Consider the following 18,893-nt stretch of genomic DNA (forward strand, 5'->3'; position numbering starts at 1 on the left):
ACCTTGCATTATATTGTTAAAAGGTAACATCATAGAGATCTTGAAGCTAGGGCAACACCTGTGTCCGATATATTTTAGAAATGTCCCAATAACAGGCAATTCAAACCAGAGGTGACCATGTTGTGAAGCTATTGGTGCTCCATACCATCACAACAGTTGCCCGTTTTGCTGCAAGTGAGCCCATTACGTGACTCAAGGTCTGTGATAGTCCCGTCTGGTCTTTGCATGGCTGAGCAGACTTGGATGCTAGTCACATGGGGTCACTGGGATCCTGCATGGCATTGACCGTGGCTCTTCTGAACCCATAAATTCCATATTCATATGACAGTTGTTGGATGCCAACCAATGAGAGCAGCAATAATGCAGAATGGTAAAATGCGGTCATGATAGGCCATGATCCGGCCATGTCAAATTTGATACTTGCCGGTAGACATTTCTTCTTCTTCTTCTTCTTCTTCTTCTTCTTCTTAGGCAAGGCATAAAAACACAATCTTCTCACAAAGAAGATTTCTGAATCAGAAATTTGTTCTATAATCTTTACTTATATACATAATTTATATGGGGTTACTGTCTACTTCCTGTGATTGTACTGAAACTGTATTCATTCATATGTCCAAGCATGTAGTGCACTTCATTCCAGCCTGATGTTTGTCACATGCCAATTCATGTTGTTGCAATTTTAATGGCCAGAAATTTATAGGCAAAATGACTAGTACGAAAAAGAGATCAATAATTTCAAGTAATTTTATGTAATTGCCAGAAGAGTCTATTATGTTAAAGCAGAACCAGCTTTTACTATGTAAAAATTTATGTTATGGTGGACAAAGGCCTTTCCAGTAGCAGTATTCAGTTTTATGTAGGCTGATTGCTTACAGTCAATCTTAGATTGATAAAAAAACAGTAAGGAATTCTACAGAATTATATCACAGTATGTTCTCAATAGATGTATGTTGGGAAAAAAGTTCTTGTACCCTAGCATTGTGTGCTTTGTGTTTACTGGATTGTTGGATTAACACACTGACTGTCCTGAGGCCTTTGATGGCCATAGCCATGCCTCCCTACAGGATTCCTGAGACTGCCAGTGGGCCCATGTTCAACTTTGTAATGTGAGTGTTGTCATAGAGGTTGATAATTCGCAGCCTGGGAAATTGTGTTAAACAGTTTTCGTAAATAATACAAAATGTATGTATTATGCATTAATATTTTTAAAAAAAGAACATTGGTACAAATATGAGGCCTCATTGAAACATATATTTTATTTATTCTCTGAAGATGCTGGCTGCTCATTGTTTTCACACAACAAAATTTAAAAACAAAGTAGACATTATGAGAAATAAACAAACCACAAATGAAACTTCGTCCTTCGAATATAAAAGATAAAGAGTAGAGGAGTAAATTTATGATTACAGATACGTATCAATTATAGTGTTTGTGAATAACAAAGAAGGTAGTACTATTTGTCGTCTGTTTTGAAGCATGCAGCTATCTTCTTCACTTGTTTCAAAGTTACAGATCTTCTATGTGTTTTAACAATCTTCTAATAACACTCCTGCTATCTCTTCCACACTTTTGTATTTCTGTTGTGTTTCCCTTGTGTAACTATATCCGTCAGTTAGTGGAACTGCATATTTTTCTGATACTGTACTATGAGACAATAAGTGGACCACATATCCTTGCAACACTTCTTGTTCATTGGATATTTCAAGTAAGTGTTTTACAGTTTCTACCCTGAAGCTCTTTGTTTCCAATATTCTCCCTGTTAGCTTTCTATAAAATGTGTGTGTTTACAACTTTGCCAGACTCACTGCAATGAGTCATTATGCAGTGAGTTTTATGTTCAGCTGTTATTTCATGCTGTTATTGTGTTAAAAATGGAGTTAACATTTCAACAGTTTAGTAAAGAACAGGATGTATCAAAAAGAATCATCCAATTTAAAAAAAAAAATCATACCTGTTATGTTATTTGAGGTAAGTGCATGAACAATGTTCTGCTGGAAAGAGCAAACGCTTGGTTTTACATGGTACAACATGAGAGAGACTCTCCAAAATTTAATGTGTTTTGTGCAGTTCCATGGAAAAGGGTGTATGGCCCATTTTTCTTTGCCAAGAATACTATTACAGAAAGCATATATCTCAATATCCTTGAGAACTTTCTTTGCCCCACAGTTGGAGACTTATTCAAATGCCTTCATTTATGAACAGGATGGGGGCTGCCACACTGGCATCTGAAAGTGTGGGAGTTTTTAAATCAAAGGATTACTGAATGATGGATTGGTCGAACAGGACCAGATGTTCAGCATTCCATTACTGGTCTCTAAGGTCACCAGACCTTACTGTATGGGGTTTACAAATGATTCTGTTTATGTGCCTCTGTTACTGACAACAATTAAGGAACTGAGACATCGCACAACAGCAGCTGTGGAAGCTGTAACTCAAGACACGCTCGCTGTAGTGTGGGAACAATCTGAATACCACACTGACATGCTGTGCATCGCAAGGGGAGCGTACTGAACACTTATGAAAAGGTATGAAAGAAGGCTTTTATGTAGACGTGCCAAATTGGATGATTCTTTTTGATATGCCCTGTACTTTAAAATTACCTAAAAAAAAATCTTTCACATGTGTATTGTGGTTTATACAGAGCAAAACCTTTGCAATGTCAGAGAAGATTCTCATTTTATATTTTCTACCAGTGCAGACAGGGATACAAATATAGCTTTACCCACAGTATATCTTTTTAAAAAACAAATTTTTAGGAACCAGAAATCAATTTTGTACAATGTGCCCATAAATACTGACAAATAATCTTTTCAAATACTTTTGAAAACTGCCATTTTTTTTTTGTCTGACTGTTGCATGTTTCAATCCACTTCTCTGGCTAATCTCAGTATAATGTTTGTGTTTACTGAGTAATAGACTATTTTCTCATTGATTGCTAACTAAGATAAATTACTAAATCTGCACACTATTCCAATACCTAGCTTAATACACCATGAGAAGGTGCTTTTGATGGATTTTAATTTTTTATCTTCAACTCAAAATTATGTATTTAGAACAGAGTGCCTCTAATGATATGTGGGCTGTGTGAGAGCAATTTTACAATTTCTTATGCATATTATTTATGTGCAACTCCTGTTTTTAAATCACGGTGAGGAAAGATAACAAAATCATTATCATTGGATTTCTGGATACCTGAATTGGTGGTGTTTATGCAGTGATTATTGTAACTGCTAATTTATTGTCCTCAAAATAGTAGGGAGATGAATTGGTTGACCAGTACTTACCTACAGGGTGTAAAATTCCAAGTACTGCCAGATGACACATATATCTCTCACAATACCAGGAATTTCACCTCTTGAAGGTAAGTGCCTGTCTCTTCATATTTTATGATTGTCTGATGTGAATTTTTTTCTGTTGTTACATGTGGAACATTACAACCACGAATTTGGGCTTTGTCGGGTTTGCCTCTCTGTAAGTGGAAAAGTCATGTGTTTTTGACAGAGGAACTAATCACTTTGCATTCCAAAGCCAGTAACAGCTGAAATTATGATGTGTCTGTTGGTCATTAAGTTGTTCTATAATATAATTGATTTCCTTAAACAGTGTACAGCTTGTGATGAATAAAGTGTACACAATCCTTTGGTTATAGGTACATCATTATAAATTTAGGTAAAATCTAGTGATAGTGGTACTTTTTTTTTATAAATTAACAAATAATCGATTTATAAAACCAAAATTCCATAATATATTTATCCAGCATTTAGATTTTCAGTTTCATAAAAACACACAGAAGTGCTATCACAATATTCATCATTCTTAAACAATATTGCTATGACCTTTGTGTGTTTAACAGTGAATACCAAGTAAGAAAACTTTTTACAAGAGGAGGAAAAGCAAAAGCAACCATTTAGTGACAACTCAGGAGCTTGTGAGATTGTAGGCAGTATGTCTCTCCATGTCTGAGGTTACAAAGGAGAAGTTATAGCTGAAAAAGGGCTCATGACACAAGACAAAGTAAAAATAAAGTTATGAACAAAAATTCATTTTCACGATTTTCCCCTTTTTAGTTTATTTTTTGGTTTTGATTTATTTCTCATACATTTCCCATACATACACTGCAATGGTATCAGAACAAGCATAGAGCAGACTCTGTGACTAGAAGCTTCACTTTAAGCAAACATGACAAAATATGTTGTTTTGATGAGACAGGAGCCATTTTTTTTTAAATTTCAATTTTCATATAATAAAGATGAAAGCATAAAAGTTTAAAGGTGCAACATTAGAAACACAAATAACTTTTATATGGAAAATAAATAAATAAATAATCGTAAAATGATGTGTCAAATAAGGAAACATTCTTTACAATCACAAGGCCAGCCACAACTGAATCCAATACAAACTTCACTTCTCTGCTTACACTTTTACTCTCAACACACTCTTTTTGTGTGACCTATTAAGTGGTCCAACTGTAATTATTAACAGTAAAGTCACACAAAAAATGTGGAGGTTTGATTTGTATTTTTAACAAGGCATTTGCTAGCACCATTCATAGTTCTACCACAACTTCTCTATCTTACGATAGCAACAGTTCGATTTAACTATTAACAACTGTGTTTCATTTATTCAAGCTCGGTTTCTTGTTGCTGAGATACTGTAGACACTATACATATATAGTTCCATGGCAACAGTCATTTTGAAAAGATCTCATAACAAACATACAAACTTTTGTATGTTAAACTACTTCAGAAAATTATTTTCAGTCAGAAAGTAATAAACGAGCACCTCATTCACACTGTCATATTCAAGTTTACCATCCATTAACAAAAGTACAAAACATGTGGACAAAACAAGAGTAATATTTTCAAAAACAATAAATTAGGCCTTATATAGAAACAGTTCATAACAGGGAGCAATCTATAATAATGAAAGATACAGATGAAGTAACTATTTAAAATTCTACAAAACTAGATTATTGACCAGCACACAAAATGAAATGAAGTATAATACACATTTCTGGAAAGATACACAATATTGTACAAAAAATTAAATGTCCTAATTTTTTACTGTTATAAAATCACACATTCTCAGGTAAGTACAAAATCAGAGGAGGATAAAACGGATTCCTCCATTTGCTACAAATTCATCTATGCTTCAAGAGTTGTGTGTGTGACATGTATGTTGCTGTAAGTCAGATAAACTTCTATATTTCCACAAAATTGTCCATTTTTGTAGTGCTTCAGACATTATTTCATCATGTTTCATGCCTATGAAATATTTTACACTCAACAGTTTTCAATTTGATAGATACTATCTACAACAGTCCATACTCTTCCTTCATATTTCGGTGTTTTGTTCACTTGTTTTAACAATTCACATACACAAAAACAAACTTATAACAACGCAACATCTAGCTGCTCTCTTTTTCTGAGCTGAAGGAAGTTCTATCCATGCCAACACTTTTGGATTTCTTTCTTGTTTCAAAAAACAGTCTGTCTTCTATACTTATACTGTCCCACCTGGGCAGATAAAAAAAATTAAGCTAATGTTTAAATTATGTACCACATCAAATATCATCTGAATCAAAGATAACATAAATGATAAATACTTTTCTGCCTAGCATTCAAGCTTTTACATAAAGTGTATTTTCGTGCACAATGGATGCATAAAACGCTACATAAATACGATGACAGCATTAAAAATAAGACTTATGTTGCTAAGTATAAATATAAAATATTTGCTATGTGTAGGAAGACTTAAATATAGATTAAAACTTTCAAAAACATATATTCTTAAAAACTGCATTGCAGGCAGGAATGAACAGGAGGGTGAGAGGAAGACTTAAATTAATGTGTTTGTAAGTACATGTCACTTTAGGTATGAGGGTGAGCACTTATTGAGTACATACACACAACCACTGCACAATCATGACTGTGAGTAAACACACAGTTTCTAAATTTACAGCTTACAATATTCATAAACAAAAAATGGAACATTTCTGAAGATATGGATAAATTATTAGTTACTGCAGACTCATTTTTCTCATGACACACAAAATATGATCTCAGGATGCACTTTAAACATTCAATGAAGCTTCTGTTACTTTCTAACAACTTTACATTAAGGTAACACTGTTTAGGGAATTAATTTTAATTTCATGATTTTAACATTATTAGTAAAACGTTACATAGATCAAAAACTAGGTCATCTTATTTGGTTTTTCAACACTGTTTAACGGTATCCCTCCAAACGTGAAAATGGATGATACAATGTCCACTTTAGGAACAATAATTAAATCATGTTGATGCTTATAATATAATAAGCAACATAAGACGAATGTGGCATCTTATAATAATGGGATTGTTTTAACTATATGGACATAGGAAATAATTTACTTATGTTCGACTTGTTTTATTATAAAATATTTCTTGTTTTTGTTTATCCTTTCTTGTATAATTTTTCATGTGTTATCACTTGAGGCCTATGGCACAAAAAACATGATTTTTTTTGTTTTGTTTTCTGAAAAGTACTTAATGGTTTGCTCAACTGGTAGTGATTGTATTTAATGCGTGAGACAGTTTAATTTCTACTATCAACAAATATACATTGAACCCAATGGGAAAGTTGTTCTCTCTTTTCACTTTCAATTTCACTTCTCAGGAAGCTTAGAAAAATAAATTTCTTGAATGTGTAAGAGAGATGGGTGTTTCTTAGACTCAATACTTTGAAAAAGATTTTGCTCATTATATATACATATATTTATGGATGTAAGTACCACAGTTTTATGACAATTTGCTTTCAGTAAAAACTGTCTTTTACCCCAGGACTGAAATGTAAACACACACCACATCGTGTCTTACTTTTTCTGTGTATCAATGAAACTGAAAAACAGCTAACATTTTTTGGACATATATCATAAATGTCATATTTATGTGACCATACATCTATTTGAATCTTATGAACTGACAGTATAAATAGAACTGCTGACATTCTGAAAGAACAATCTAAAAATAAATGGTACAACAAAACTGCTGCATTTTTTTCCGTTTCATCATCACCATTTATGTTGAAGGGTCCTCAACATCAGCACAGACTTCATCATACAAGAAAATTTCCTGAAAGACATTTTTAATTTCTCTGTAAGGACATCATAACTTCCTTTGTCTTAGACCACAAAAAGTATCAAGGATGGTAACAAGAAATACTTCAGCTAATGCTAAAAATGGCATCGTCCAAGCCAGTTCATACTATAGAGCAGTAATGGCTTTTATGGGCAGTGAGTTTATTTCTGTGACTGTTTATCAGTCAGCAACAATTAGAACTCCAACCGATATGCTGAACAGCTTGTTTCATGATCTTGCAGATTTATTGTGCAGCGACTTGCAGACGGAGAGAGGTCAATCTTGTATTTTGTAAGCAGATCTTCATTCTCGGCGACCCAGTAACCAAGAGTGTCGGTATCATATGTGGGAATGATAGTTACTTCTGAAATTTAGGAAGAACAACAAGAACATCAATATTTCATTTATCGTTCATTTCTGCTGTGTAACTTCTGATAAAACTCAAAGCAGTATGACCTCTTAAATGACTAAACTAAAAAACTTTAATTATAACATCATAATAATATTAATACGTAATAAAGAAAACACTTTTCAGTCAACAACCTGAAATTTTAGTGAGGCACATATATCACTTGAGAGATACAGTTGGAAACTACTGTACAAGTACCTTTCGACATACTTTATACATATAATGCTTTGGCATCATCAATTTAAGACAGGAGCACAAATACAATCAAAATGGTGGGAAAAATGAGACATTAGAAAGTAGTGAGGATGCTGAACTTCTTCGTGATGAGTGAAATTGGACATGAAGTTAATAGCTTGAGGAGGTAAACAGAGGGTACAGTTCATTTAAAACATATAAGGAGGTATTAAGAGTTGGCATGAGGGGGACATTCAGATGATAATGTCAGTGGTAATATGTTCACAGAACTATAAGTAACAAATTGTGAGTTGGAAGTTCCTGAAACAGAGCAAATGTTTTAGGAGAAAAAAGGGGCTGTACATTAATGTAGAAAATAAGAGTTGTTATAAGGAGGACAGGAATAGATGGTTCAAATGGTTCAAATGGCTCTGAGCACTATGCGACTTAACTTCTGAGGTCATCAGTCGCCTAGAACTTAGTACTAATTAAACCTAACTAACCTAAGGACATCACACACATCCGTGCCCGAAGCAGGATTCGAACCTGTGACCGTATCGGTCGCTCGGCTCCAGACTGTAGCGCCTAGAACCACACGGCCACTCTGGCCAGTGACAGGAATAGAAACCCAACAACTTGATAGAGAGGAAAAGCATTACTGGTTTCCAAAGCAAGGGTGAGTTTTGCACCAGAAATGGATAATTTGGAATATATTTAGCTATAGTATGGTACTACAATAATATCTTACTCTTCCAGGCAGCACAGAAACTTTTTTTTAGGAATAAATATGACAGATCAGAGATAATTTTATGTCAGTGAAATTCAAAACATGAAACTGTATCATATGAGAGTGAACAGGGGTACATGCTGACTGCAGCAGGGTGGCAAACATGTGGGTGGAGAAAACAACAACCAAGAGGTCAAAACACAGAACTTCGGAAGCATTTCATTAATTGAAAGCAAAACACAAACAGCAAACAGAAAACTGTGAGGGAACAACGAACTGGTGGAAGAGGGAAGGAAGGAAAGACAAAGGTCCACATAAGCAATCCGAAATAAAGAAATTCCATCTCCTTTCCAGGAGATGGATAAGTGTTTCCTTTTCTGTTTCATTTTTACATCTTTGCATATACTTCCCCACTTGCCTTTACCTTCTAGCGGACAAACTATTTTTGAAGCTACAGAATTTGTAGGTTAAACTAACTTTTTTTGTTTGCCTATCCTTCTCTGTTTCCTCCTGCTTCATCAACTGGTAAGCAGCAGTTGCTTAGCACACATGATACATGATATAGCTACACTCCTGGAAATGGAAAAAAGAACACATTGACACCGGTGTGTCAGACCCACCATACTTGCTCCGGACACTGCGAGAGGGCTGTACAAGCAATGATCACACGCACGGCACAGCAGACATACCAGGAACCGCGGTGTTGGCCGTCGAATGGCGCTAGCTGCGCAGCATTTGTGCACCGCCGCCGTCAATGTCAGCCAGTTTGCCGTGGCATACGAAGCTCCATCGCAGTCTTTAACACTGGTAGCATGCCGCGACAGCGTGGACGTGAACCGTATGTGCAGTTGACGGACTTTGAGCGAGGGCGTATAGTGGGCATGCGGGAGGCCGGGTGGACGTACCGCCGAATTGCTCAACACGTGGGGCGTGAGGTCTCCACAGTACATCGATGTTGTCGCCAGTGGTTGGCGGAAGGTGCACATGCCCGTCGACCTGGGACCGGACCGCAGCGAGGCACGGATGCACGCCAAGACCGTAGGATCCTACGCAGTGCCGTAGGGGACCGCACCGCCACTTCCCAGCAAATAAGGGACACTGTTGCTCCTGGGGTATCGGTGAGGACCATTCGCAACCGTCTCCATGAAACTGGGCTACGGTCCCGCACACCGTTAGGCCGTATTCCGCTCACGCCCCAACATTGTGCAGCCCGCCTCCAGTGGTGCCGCGACAGGCGTGAATGGAGGGACGAATGGAGACGTGTCGTCTTCAGCGATGAGAGTCGCTTCTGCCTTGGTGCCAATGATGGTCGTATGCGTGTTTGGCGCTGTGCAGGTGAGCGCCACAATCAGGACTGCATACGACCGAGGCACACAGGGCCAACACCCGGCATCATGGTGTGGGGAGCGATCTCCTACACTGGCCGTACACCACTGGTGATCGTCGAGGGGACACTGAATAGTGCACGGTACATCCAAACCGTCATCGAACCCATCGTTCTACCATTCCTAGACCGGCAAGGGAACTTGCTGTTCCAACAGGACAATGCACGTCCGCATGTATCCCGTGCCACCCAATGTGCTCTAGAAGGTGTAAGTCAACTACCCTGGCCAGCAAGATCTCCGGATCTGTCCCCCATTGAGCATGTTTGGGACTGGATGAAGCGTCGTCTCACGTGGTCTGCACATCCAGCACGAACGCTGGTCCAACTGAGGCGCCAGGTGGAAATGGCATGGCAAGCCGTTCCACAGGACTACATCCAGCATCTCTACGATCGTCTCCATGGGAGAATAGCAGCCTGCATTGCTGCGAAAGGTGGATATACACTGTACTAGTGCCGACATTGTGCATGCTCTGTTGCCTGTGTCTATGTGCCTGTGGTTCTGTCAGTGTGATCATGTGATGTATCTGACCCCAGGAATGTGTCAATAAAGTTTCCCCTTCCTGGGACAATGAATTCACAGTGTTCTTATTTCTATTTCCAGGAGTGTATTTTCAGGGGTAAATAGGAAGGAAGATTAAGGCTCAACATTACAGCAGCAATGAAAGGTCATCAGAGACAGAGCACAAGCTGAGATTGGGGAGAGGCAGGGATGGAAATCAATGATGTAATTTTCAAAGAAACCATCCACGCATTTGCCTTAGGTAATGTAGGGAAAGCACAGTATACCTAAACTGGATGGTTGGATGGGGATTTATCACTGCACTCCTGAATGTGTGTCCAGTGTTTTGCAACTGATGGTGAGCTATACTGCTTGATATTTTCAGTGTTAAAACACACACACACACACACACACACACACACACACACACACACACACACACACACACAAACAATGATCAGAATAAATTGTGATGAATGCACACATGTTGTCACATACACTGATGAGCCAAAAATTACGACCACTCGACTACTGTCCACCGTCAGAGTGAATGCCTCCTGGGGTTGTGGTGGGCCTTATTTAGAAGTGGTTAAGGGACTAAACAGAGACGTGAGATGATCAGTCCATCATTCAAGGGCTAGTCCAACTGGAGTCAATGACATCAGTCAGACTACTGACTGAATTGTGACGTATGAGTGTCGAGTCATCAAAAGCAATATTTATCCCATAGTTGATAAATAATTTAAAGAGAGATAAAAGTATATTGGTCAAGCTTATCTGACACTCAGCAGACAAGGGATCCCATAGGGCTCATCAGTGGTGAGAGGCACATCTTCATGTCTGAATAGTGCTAAACCAATGCAAGAGTATGACAAACAGAATAAAAAAAAACCCTTCCAGCCAGATGGAGAGCAGCTCCATAATAGTACAAATGAAAAGGCTAAAAACATAAATAAGACTGATAATAGTAGAATTAGATGAGAGACTAATCAGGTTGGTAGGTAGTTGCTGGCATGTGATGCAGTGTGGAAAGTTTGTATGTGGGGCATAGAAACTGGAAATCACTCCAGTAGTGATAAAGGTTGCAAAGGGGGAAATCCATTGAGATAAATAACTTTGGCAATTGGCAAATTGTTATGGCATGATGCCTGGGAACTAACATCTTGGAAATGGGAAGGCTGGTCAGCTGTTCAGTAGCCACTGTCATTAGCATTTATGGAAAGTGGTTTAAGGATGCTGAAACCACGAGTAGATGACAAGGTGTTGGGCATCCAAGCCACAGCACAGAACATGGAGATCAGTGGCTTGCCTGCTCTGCAAAGCAAGATAGGCATTGGTCTGCAGCAAATATGTGACAGTACAATGCTGGTACAGGTACAAGTGTTTCAGAGCACAGTGTACAGTGTACATTGTTGAATATGGGCCTCTTCAGCAAACGTCCCTACATGTTTCCAAGTTGACCCAACGACACAGTCAGTTAAGATTGCAATGGGCACAGGGTCACTGATATTGGGCCAGGGATTAAATGGAACATGTCAACTGGTTGGATCACTCACATTTCTTGTTGCACCAGGTTTATGGTTGCATCTAGATATGCTGCCATTCAGGTGAACAGTGCTCAAAACATGCATGGAGCCACAAACACATACCAGTGGGGCCTGTTTTGTGGCACGTAGTACTTTCACTAGGGCTTCAGTGGCAACTATAGTAGTAGTTGAAGGCATTATGGCAGCTGTGAGCTACACACACATTACTGGGAACCTCTCACATCCCTTAATGCTCTATGTCTTCCCCTTGGCAATGGAATCATCCAGTGTGACAGCTGTACATGTCACAAGGCCATAAACATGCTGCAGTGGTTTGAGCAGCGTCATACTGTACTCAAATTGCTGACTTGGCCACAAATTTTTTTGATCTGAACATGATGAACCTCTTTGGGATGCCACCAGGTGCCAGTTTCTCACTCACAAACCACCAGTTTATAATTTATCAGAACTGCATGACCTGTGAGTAGATATCTGAAGTTACATACATCCAGAAACCTACCAGGGATTTTTTGGATCCATGCCATGTAGAATTGCTGCTTTATTGCTTTAAAAATGTGAGACAAAACACTGTTAAGTAGGTGGTCATAATTATTTTGTCATGTCAGCATACTGTTGGAAGTTATGTATCAGCAAAAATGAATCACAGTTTTCAACAATAGTTGTTATACAGCTATAGCACACATTTTTTTGATAACTAAGCCTGCCAGTGACTAGACACAAAGCACTACTGATCATAAATCATCTGAGTTCTGTATTTTTGGTGATTTTTGTTCTGTGGGCATTAGGCCATGGTCCAAGGCATATTTCTGTGCTTAACATTTCCTCTTACAATGCTGGAGACATCATCATAGGCTACAATGACTCAGAAAGAAGTTACAGTCTAAAGTAAGCTCAGAAAACCTAGCTGTTTATAATTACCCACCCAATGGTCGATTCATGACATCATCAGGCAGCCGCCTAAGATCATTGAATCAGACTGTTGTGTGTTACAGAGCTTGTAGTGGGGAATAATTGGTGCTTTTTGGTTTATTTAGCATGAAGAACCACAACTTGGCCAATTCCAACAATCTCCCTTTTCTGATGAAGTTGTTTTTGTGCTTCTGAATTTTTATAACATCTGTACATCCTAGCATAGTAATTATTGGATCTAGATGAAACCACAGTATCAGAGAAATGAATATGGTGGTTCCCTTGTCCTAGTATGTTGTCTGCTACTGCCAATTTATCCATCCTGTCAGATGACAATTGTTCTTTTATTCATTAAATTGGATGTTAATGCTTCTTTTTGTAACTCCTATGTAAACTGGATGTGAGTGCAAGGAATTTTATATACTACTGCTGTGACAAGCAGTACAGTGTTCAAATATTCACACACCTTTCATGTTTATTTAATCAAAAATCACTGTGTCAGTATCTTGTCTTCTTAATACTTTACAGAAGCAGTCTGTTGCTGTTTTTACAAGTGCAACACAAACTACCCTTTTAGTCGGTTCTTTTTTCACTAGAACCTCTATATCTTTTAGGGTGTAATGCTGTATTTATCTCTTTGTCAGAGTAGCTATTTCTTCTGAAGGAGGTTCTCAAATGATTTGGCTCACCCTCCAAGCACTGATTTCACAGATTCTTATAGTGTGGTTCACCAATGTTTTGATTGCTTCTCTTTTTTGCTTGGGATGGTGATTGGAATTTCTGTAGAGTGGGCTTTCTGTAGAGTTCTCTCAAGTATTCTAAGCAACAGCACTAATCTTAATATTGGAATTGAAATACTTCAGAAAATGTAGAAATTGCAATTGCTTTCTGAGTCATTATAGCCTCTGATGATGTATCCAGCATTGGAAGACTAAATGTTAGGCAAAGAAATATGCCTTGTTCTACAGTCTAAAACTTGTAAAACCAAAATCAGTAAGTTCATAAATACCAGCTGTGAAAGTCTGTATCATCTGATTTCTACAAGTTTGGAACTATGAAACCCAGAGGCAAAGATAAAGTGTATTCATAGCAAGAAACATTTAAATTCATATCATATTTATTTGTTTAGTTTGTACACTCTATATGCTGTCTCTCTCGGGTGTGGCTCACAATGGTACCAACTCGTTTACTGATTAACGTAAACAATTTACTCTGTCTTTAATAAGGTAAGTGTCTTCAACAGTTCCCTTAAGATATAATGCATACGTTGGAAATTCAAAAAGAAATGATGGAAATCACTGATTAACCAGACCTCCAAAAAAAAATTATAATGATCTACTTTCAAGCATTGATAATTACTGATTGTTCATCAGAAGTAGCAATACTAACTGCAAAAAGGCATTTGTTGTTAGAACTTTATATAACTCATTTTCCACGATACATTACTTTATAGGCATTTAGTTAGCAGTACAAGAGACCCAATCAAGTTGCAGCTCACTCCTTTGTCTGTGTTTGGTTACAAATAGAATTCTTTTTGGACAGCAGTGTTTTCTGGGTGTAACTTATCCAAAAACAAATTTAGTTACTATTTAATACAGCTTAAGAAGTAGTAGCTTTCCTGATAACTGTACTGAATTAAATGTAGCCTGAGTTTGCAAAAATAGTATATTACAGCTCAGTGCTACCTAATTAATGTTTACAGTAACTGTCTCTCTTTTTAATGTATAATTTGACTCATTCCACATCCGTGAAAGTTCTCCACCATGGGATTTAAAGGACACATGGATGAATGGGTGGATGGATGAGGAAGAATTGATCTGGGCCTTGGAATGTTCATCACCAGGAACATAGAAAAGTACCATATATAAAGGCATTAGTATGAGTAGTTTATCTGTCTTAATATAACTTGTAAAATTATAAAACAAGAATTTGTACTGTTTTTGTTAAATACTAAAGCTTGTAAGAACTTACCTAAATCCTTATCTTCCCATGTTTGTTTAGCTTCAAGTAGAGCATTGTAGACATCTCGACTTGGTTCTGTGCCACTGAATACATAGTACCTTGCTCTGACTTTCTTGAAAAATTCTACATTGGTGTAGTATGAATTTCCATGATGTGGGACATAGGTTAGGTCAATATATATATGGCCTCCAGGAACTTTTGTGTTTTTCCCAACATCTTTATTTGACACATTCTTCTGTTTTACTGGTGATTCTGAACGCCTAGATTTTGATTCTTTTGCTGATTGTGCATTTGCTGCTTTGTTGTTTTCATTCATTACTAAGTTCTTCTTCATTTGCATAGCTTTCTTTTCCTTTTTTGGGGTCCCGGGCTTAGTAGCTGTGTTGACTTCGCCATTAGTTGTGATTGTGTTCGCAGGTGGCGGTGCAGGTGCTGGGAGCCCAAGTGGTTTCCCCCAACTGCCAATTGGATCCTTTTGTTTGTCACCCTTTGTATCTTTTTGTGCTGAATGACCATGCTCAGCAGGAAGGTGTGCACTGGTTACTACTGGAGGTATTTTTTGGCTTGTGGCACTCACTCCACTACTGGAAGGAATAATTTTTGTGGTAGCTCCTTTACTGTCAATATCTTCATGCTTTTGGCCATTTATTCCTGATGACAGCTGTTCACCATGTAGCAATCCCTCTTTGTAACCCATTGTTACAGTTTTATGCACAGGTGGGCTGTGGAAAGATGACTGGAGATCTTCACCTCTTGCTTCTCTGTGTTCATGAAGTGCCCTTTGGAAATCCAGTTTCTCATCTGTAGATGTCAACTGCTCTTCTCCAGATGGCAAACTACCATAAAATGAACTAGTCATCTGTGTGGAACTTACTTTTTGTGAAGGAATGACTTTGGGTGAGTAAAGCTCTATTGATGCTGTAGGACTAGCAGATGTTTCAAATCCAAAATGTGATGGTGGAGAATGTGCAAGTTGTGATGTAATGCTTAGTGGCGATGTAGGGTCATCTTCCTCATCACTGTCACACTGCTGTGAGTCATGTTTTCTACCAGTCTTCCAGGCATCTGTGGTCATCTGAGAAGTCGTAACAGTAGTACTAACAGTGGAGTGTGCCAAATGCTCCCCTTTATCACTGCCAACGAAGCTAACTGGTCCTGCAATACTGTAACCATCAATTTCTTTATCTCTGGGGGTTATTGATGTGTGAACTACCATATCACCATGTTCATCTCTCTTTGTGGTAACTGTGACAGTACTTTGTTCTTTTCCATCTTCAGAAGTTACTTCCTCTGTAGTGGCTTCAGTTATTTCTTCTTCTCCATCCTTTGAAGAAATTCTTTTAGTAATTGTAGTCACTGTAGTGGTGGTTTTAGACGTTGCCCCACTGGGTTCATGAGCTTTTCCTAAATCTTCCGAGAAGTCGTCACCATAGTCATCACCTTGTTTTGTTACAGTTGTGTAGGTTTTTGTCATTGTGGTGGTGGTCAGTGGTAAACTTGAGTCAGCTGACCCTGTTGAAATTTTTGTTATAAAATGATGATCATCAGATCCAGCCTCCTGTTTTAAAATGGTTTTATATTGTCTTGTTATCTTCCTGGTTACAACACTTCCATCTTCTCCTGTGAAAGTTTCTTCTATAATGGAATCTTTTCCATCCTCACCTTCAGTAAAATCAAGGGGAATGTCACTTTTGCCTTCAGCAGTAGTAAATGAACTGAAAGCAATGCTTTTCTCTTTTGCATCTGGATCAAATTGTAACTCTGTTGTAGATAATGTTTTATCCGTGATGTCATCAGCTTTTAACACTGTTGTTTTGTAATGCTTCACAATTTTCCTTCTTACAGTTCTGCCTTCTTCATCTGTAAATATTTCTTCTGTGACTGAATCTTTACTGTCATCATCATCTCTCTCTTTCTTGCCATCACTACTAATGTCTCCAATAACATCTTCACCTTCTGTTGTCACTACTGTCTTATATCTTTTCACAATTTTTCTTGTGACAGTTCTTCCATGCTCATCTGTAAATGTCTCTTCAGTGACAGATTCTTTTCCATCTTGGTCATCCAGCTCATCAAGCTGCTCTGTTTCTAAACCATCTTCAGTACCTTCACCATCTTTAGTGACTGTAGTGTAAATTTTCCTCAAGATAGTAGTGGTTGGCAGTTCTGAACCAGTTCCCAGCACTTTTGTTAATTGACTGGTATCTTTTTCGTCAGGTAACTCACTCTCTTTCGTGACCACTGTCTTGTACCGCCTCACAATTTTTCTAGTCACTGTTCTGCCATCCTCATCAGTGAATGTCTCTTCAGAGACAGATTCCCTTTCATCTTGATCATCAAAGTCTGTAAGTTCATCTCTTTCTATGACACCTAGTGCTGTAGTATGTGTATCTGTAGTAAAAGCAGTTGACATCTGTTCCATATCTCTTACATCTTTCTTCTCTATTTCACTAGTGCCTTTATCCTCCAAAGACCCACTTTCTTTCATTACCACAGTCTTGTATCGCCTTACAATCTTCCTTGTCACAATTCTGCCATTTTCATCTGTGAAAGTTTCTTCAGTCACAGATTCTTTGCCATCTTGATCACTTATTTCAATACCATCATCTACACCAACACCTTCTTTTATATCTGTCGTGCAACTTTCGCTGGTAGTTGCAGTTAAGGTTAGGTCTGGGGCACTTATCTTTTCCATTTTTATTGTCGTAGAATCTTTTGCATCTGTGGGTTCACCTTCTTGTCTAATGACTGTCTTGTAATGCCTTATAATTTTCCTTCTTACTGTTCTGCCACCCTCATCTGTGAAGGTTTCTTCACTCACAGATTCATTTTCATCCTGATCATCAAACTCCTCTAATTTATCTGTTTCTACACCATCATCTCTATCATCATCTGATTTAATTACTGTAGTGTATGTTTTCCGGGTGAGAACAGTTGGAGACAATTCGGAAGCAATTGTGTCTGTCTCTCTTATCTGGCTAGAGTCTTCTGCATCCACAGAAGAACTTTCTTTTGTTATCACTGTCTTGTACCGTCTGACAACTTTCCTTGTTACAATTCTGCCATTTTCGTCAGTGAACGTTTCTTCAGTCACAGATTCTTTTTCATCTTGATCATCTAATTCATCCTGTTCTGTTTCTATTTCATCTACAATATCCTTTGCTTCTTTAGGAGCTAATTTCATGGAATCTTTTGTATCAACAGATTCACTTCCCCTTGTGACAACTGTCTTATACCGTCTTACAATTTTTCTGGTCACAGTTTTGCCACTTTCATCTGTGAATGTTTCTTCAGACACAGATTCTTTTTCATCCTGATCATCAAATTCATCTAATTTATCTGTTTCTACCCCATCATCTCTATCATCATCTGATTTAATTACCGTAGTGTATGTTTTCTGGGTGAGAATATCTGGAGACTTTTCTGAAGCAGTTATATCTGTAGCTCTTATTTGCCTAGAGTCTTCTGCACCTACAGAGGAACTTTCTTTTGTCACCATTGTCTTATAACGTCTGACAATTTTCCTTGTTACAGTTCTGCCAGTTTCATCAGTGAATGTTTCCTCAGTTACAGATTCTTTTTCATCTTGATCATCTAAGTCTGTTTGTTCTGTTTCTGGTTCATCCCCAATACTCTTTGCTACCTTAGGAGCTAATTTAGTGGTATCTTTTGTACCAATGGATTCACTTCCCTTTGTGACAACTGTCTTATACCGTCTTACAATTTTTCTGGTCACAGTTTTGCCACTTTCATCTGTGAATGTTTCTTCAGACACAGATTCTTTTTCATCCTGATCATCTAACTCATGTAATTTATCTGTTTCTACCCCATCGTCCCTATCATCATCTGATTTAATTACTGTGGTGTACAATTTCTGGGTGAGAGCAGTTGGAGACAATTCTGAATGTATTATGTCTGTAGCTCTTACTTGACCAGATTCTTCCGTGCCCACAGAGGAACTTTCTTTTGTCACCACTGTCTTATATCGCCTGACAATTTTCCTTGTTACAGTTCTGCCACTTTCATCAGTGAATGTTTCCTCAGTCACAGATTCTTTTTCATCTTGATCATCTAAGTCAGCCTGTTCTGTTTCTATTTCATCTGCAATACCCTTTGCTTCCTTAGGTGGTAATTTAATGGAATCTTTTGTATCAACAGATTCAC

At 37.9% G+C, this 18,893-nt stretch overlaps 1 protein-coding gene across 1 annotated transcript in view; it reads right to left on the minus strand.

The window, feature by feature from the left end:
* Nucleotides 1-4,039: 4,039 nt before the first annotated feature.
* The window catches only part of LOC124804720 (microtubule-associated protein futsch-like), a 71,935-nt gene continuing 57,081 nt past the window's right edge, over nt 4,040-18,893 (minus strand). The window contains exons 7-8 of the mRNA XM_047264996.1: nt 14,739-18,042; nt 4,040-7,482 (exon numbers count right to left, since the gene is read on the minus strand). Of these exons, the coding sequence (XP_047120952.1) occupies nt 7,313-7,482; nt 14,739-18,042 (3,474 nt within the window). The 3' untranslated portion in view covers nt 4,040-7,312. The remainder of the gene's footprint in view (nt 7,483-14,738; nt 18,043-18,893) is intronic.

The sequence above is a fragment of the Schistocerca piceifrons genome, chromosome 7 (assembly GCF_021461385.2).
Source record: "Schistocerca piceifrons isolate TAMUIC-IGC-003096 chromosome 7, iqSchPice1.1, whole genome shotgun sequence".
NCBI lineage: Eukaryota > Metazoa > Arthropoda > Insecta > Orthoptera > Acrididae > Schistocerca > Schistocerca piceifrons.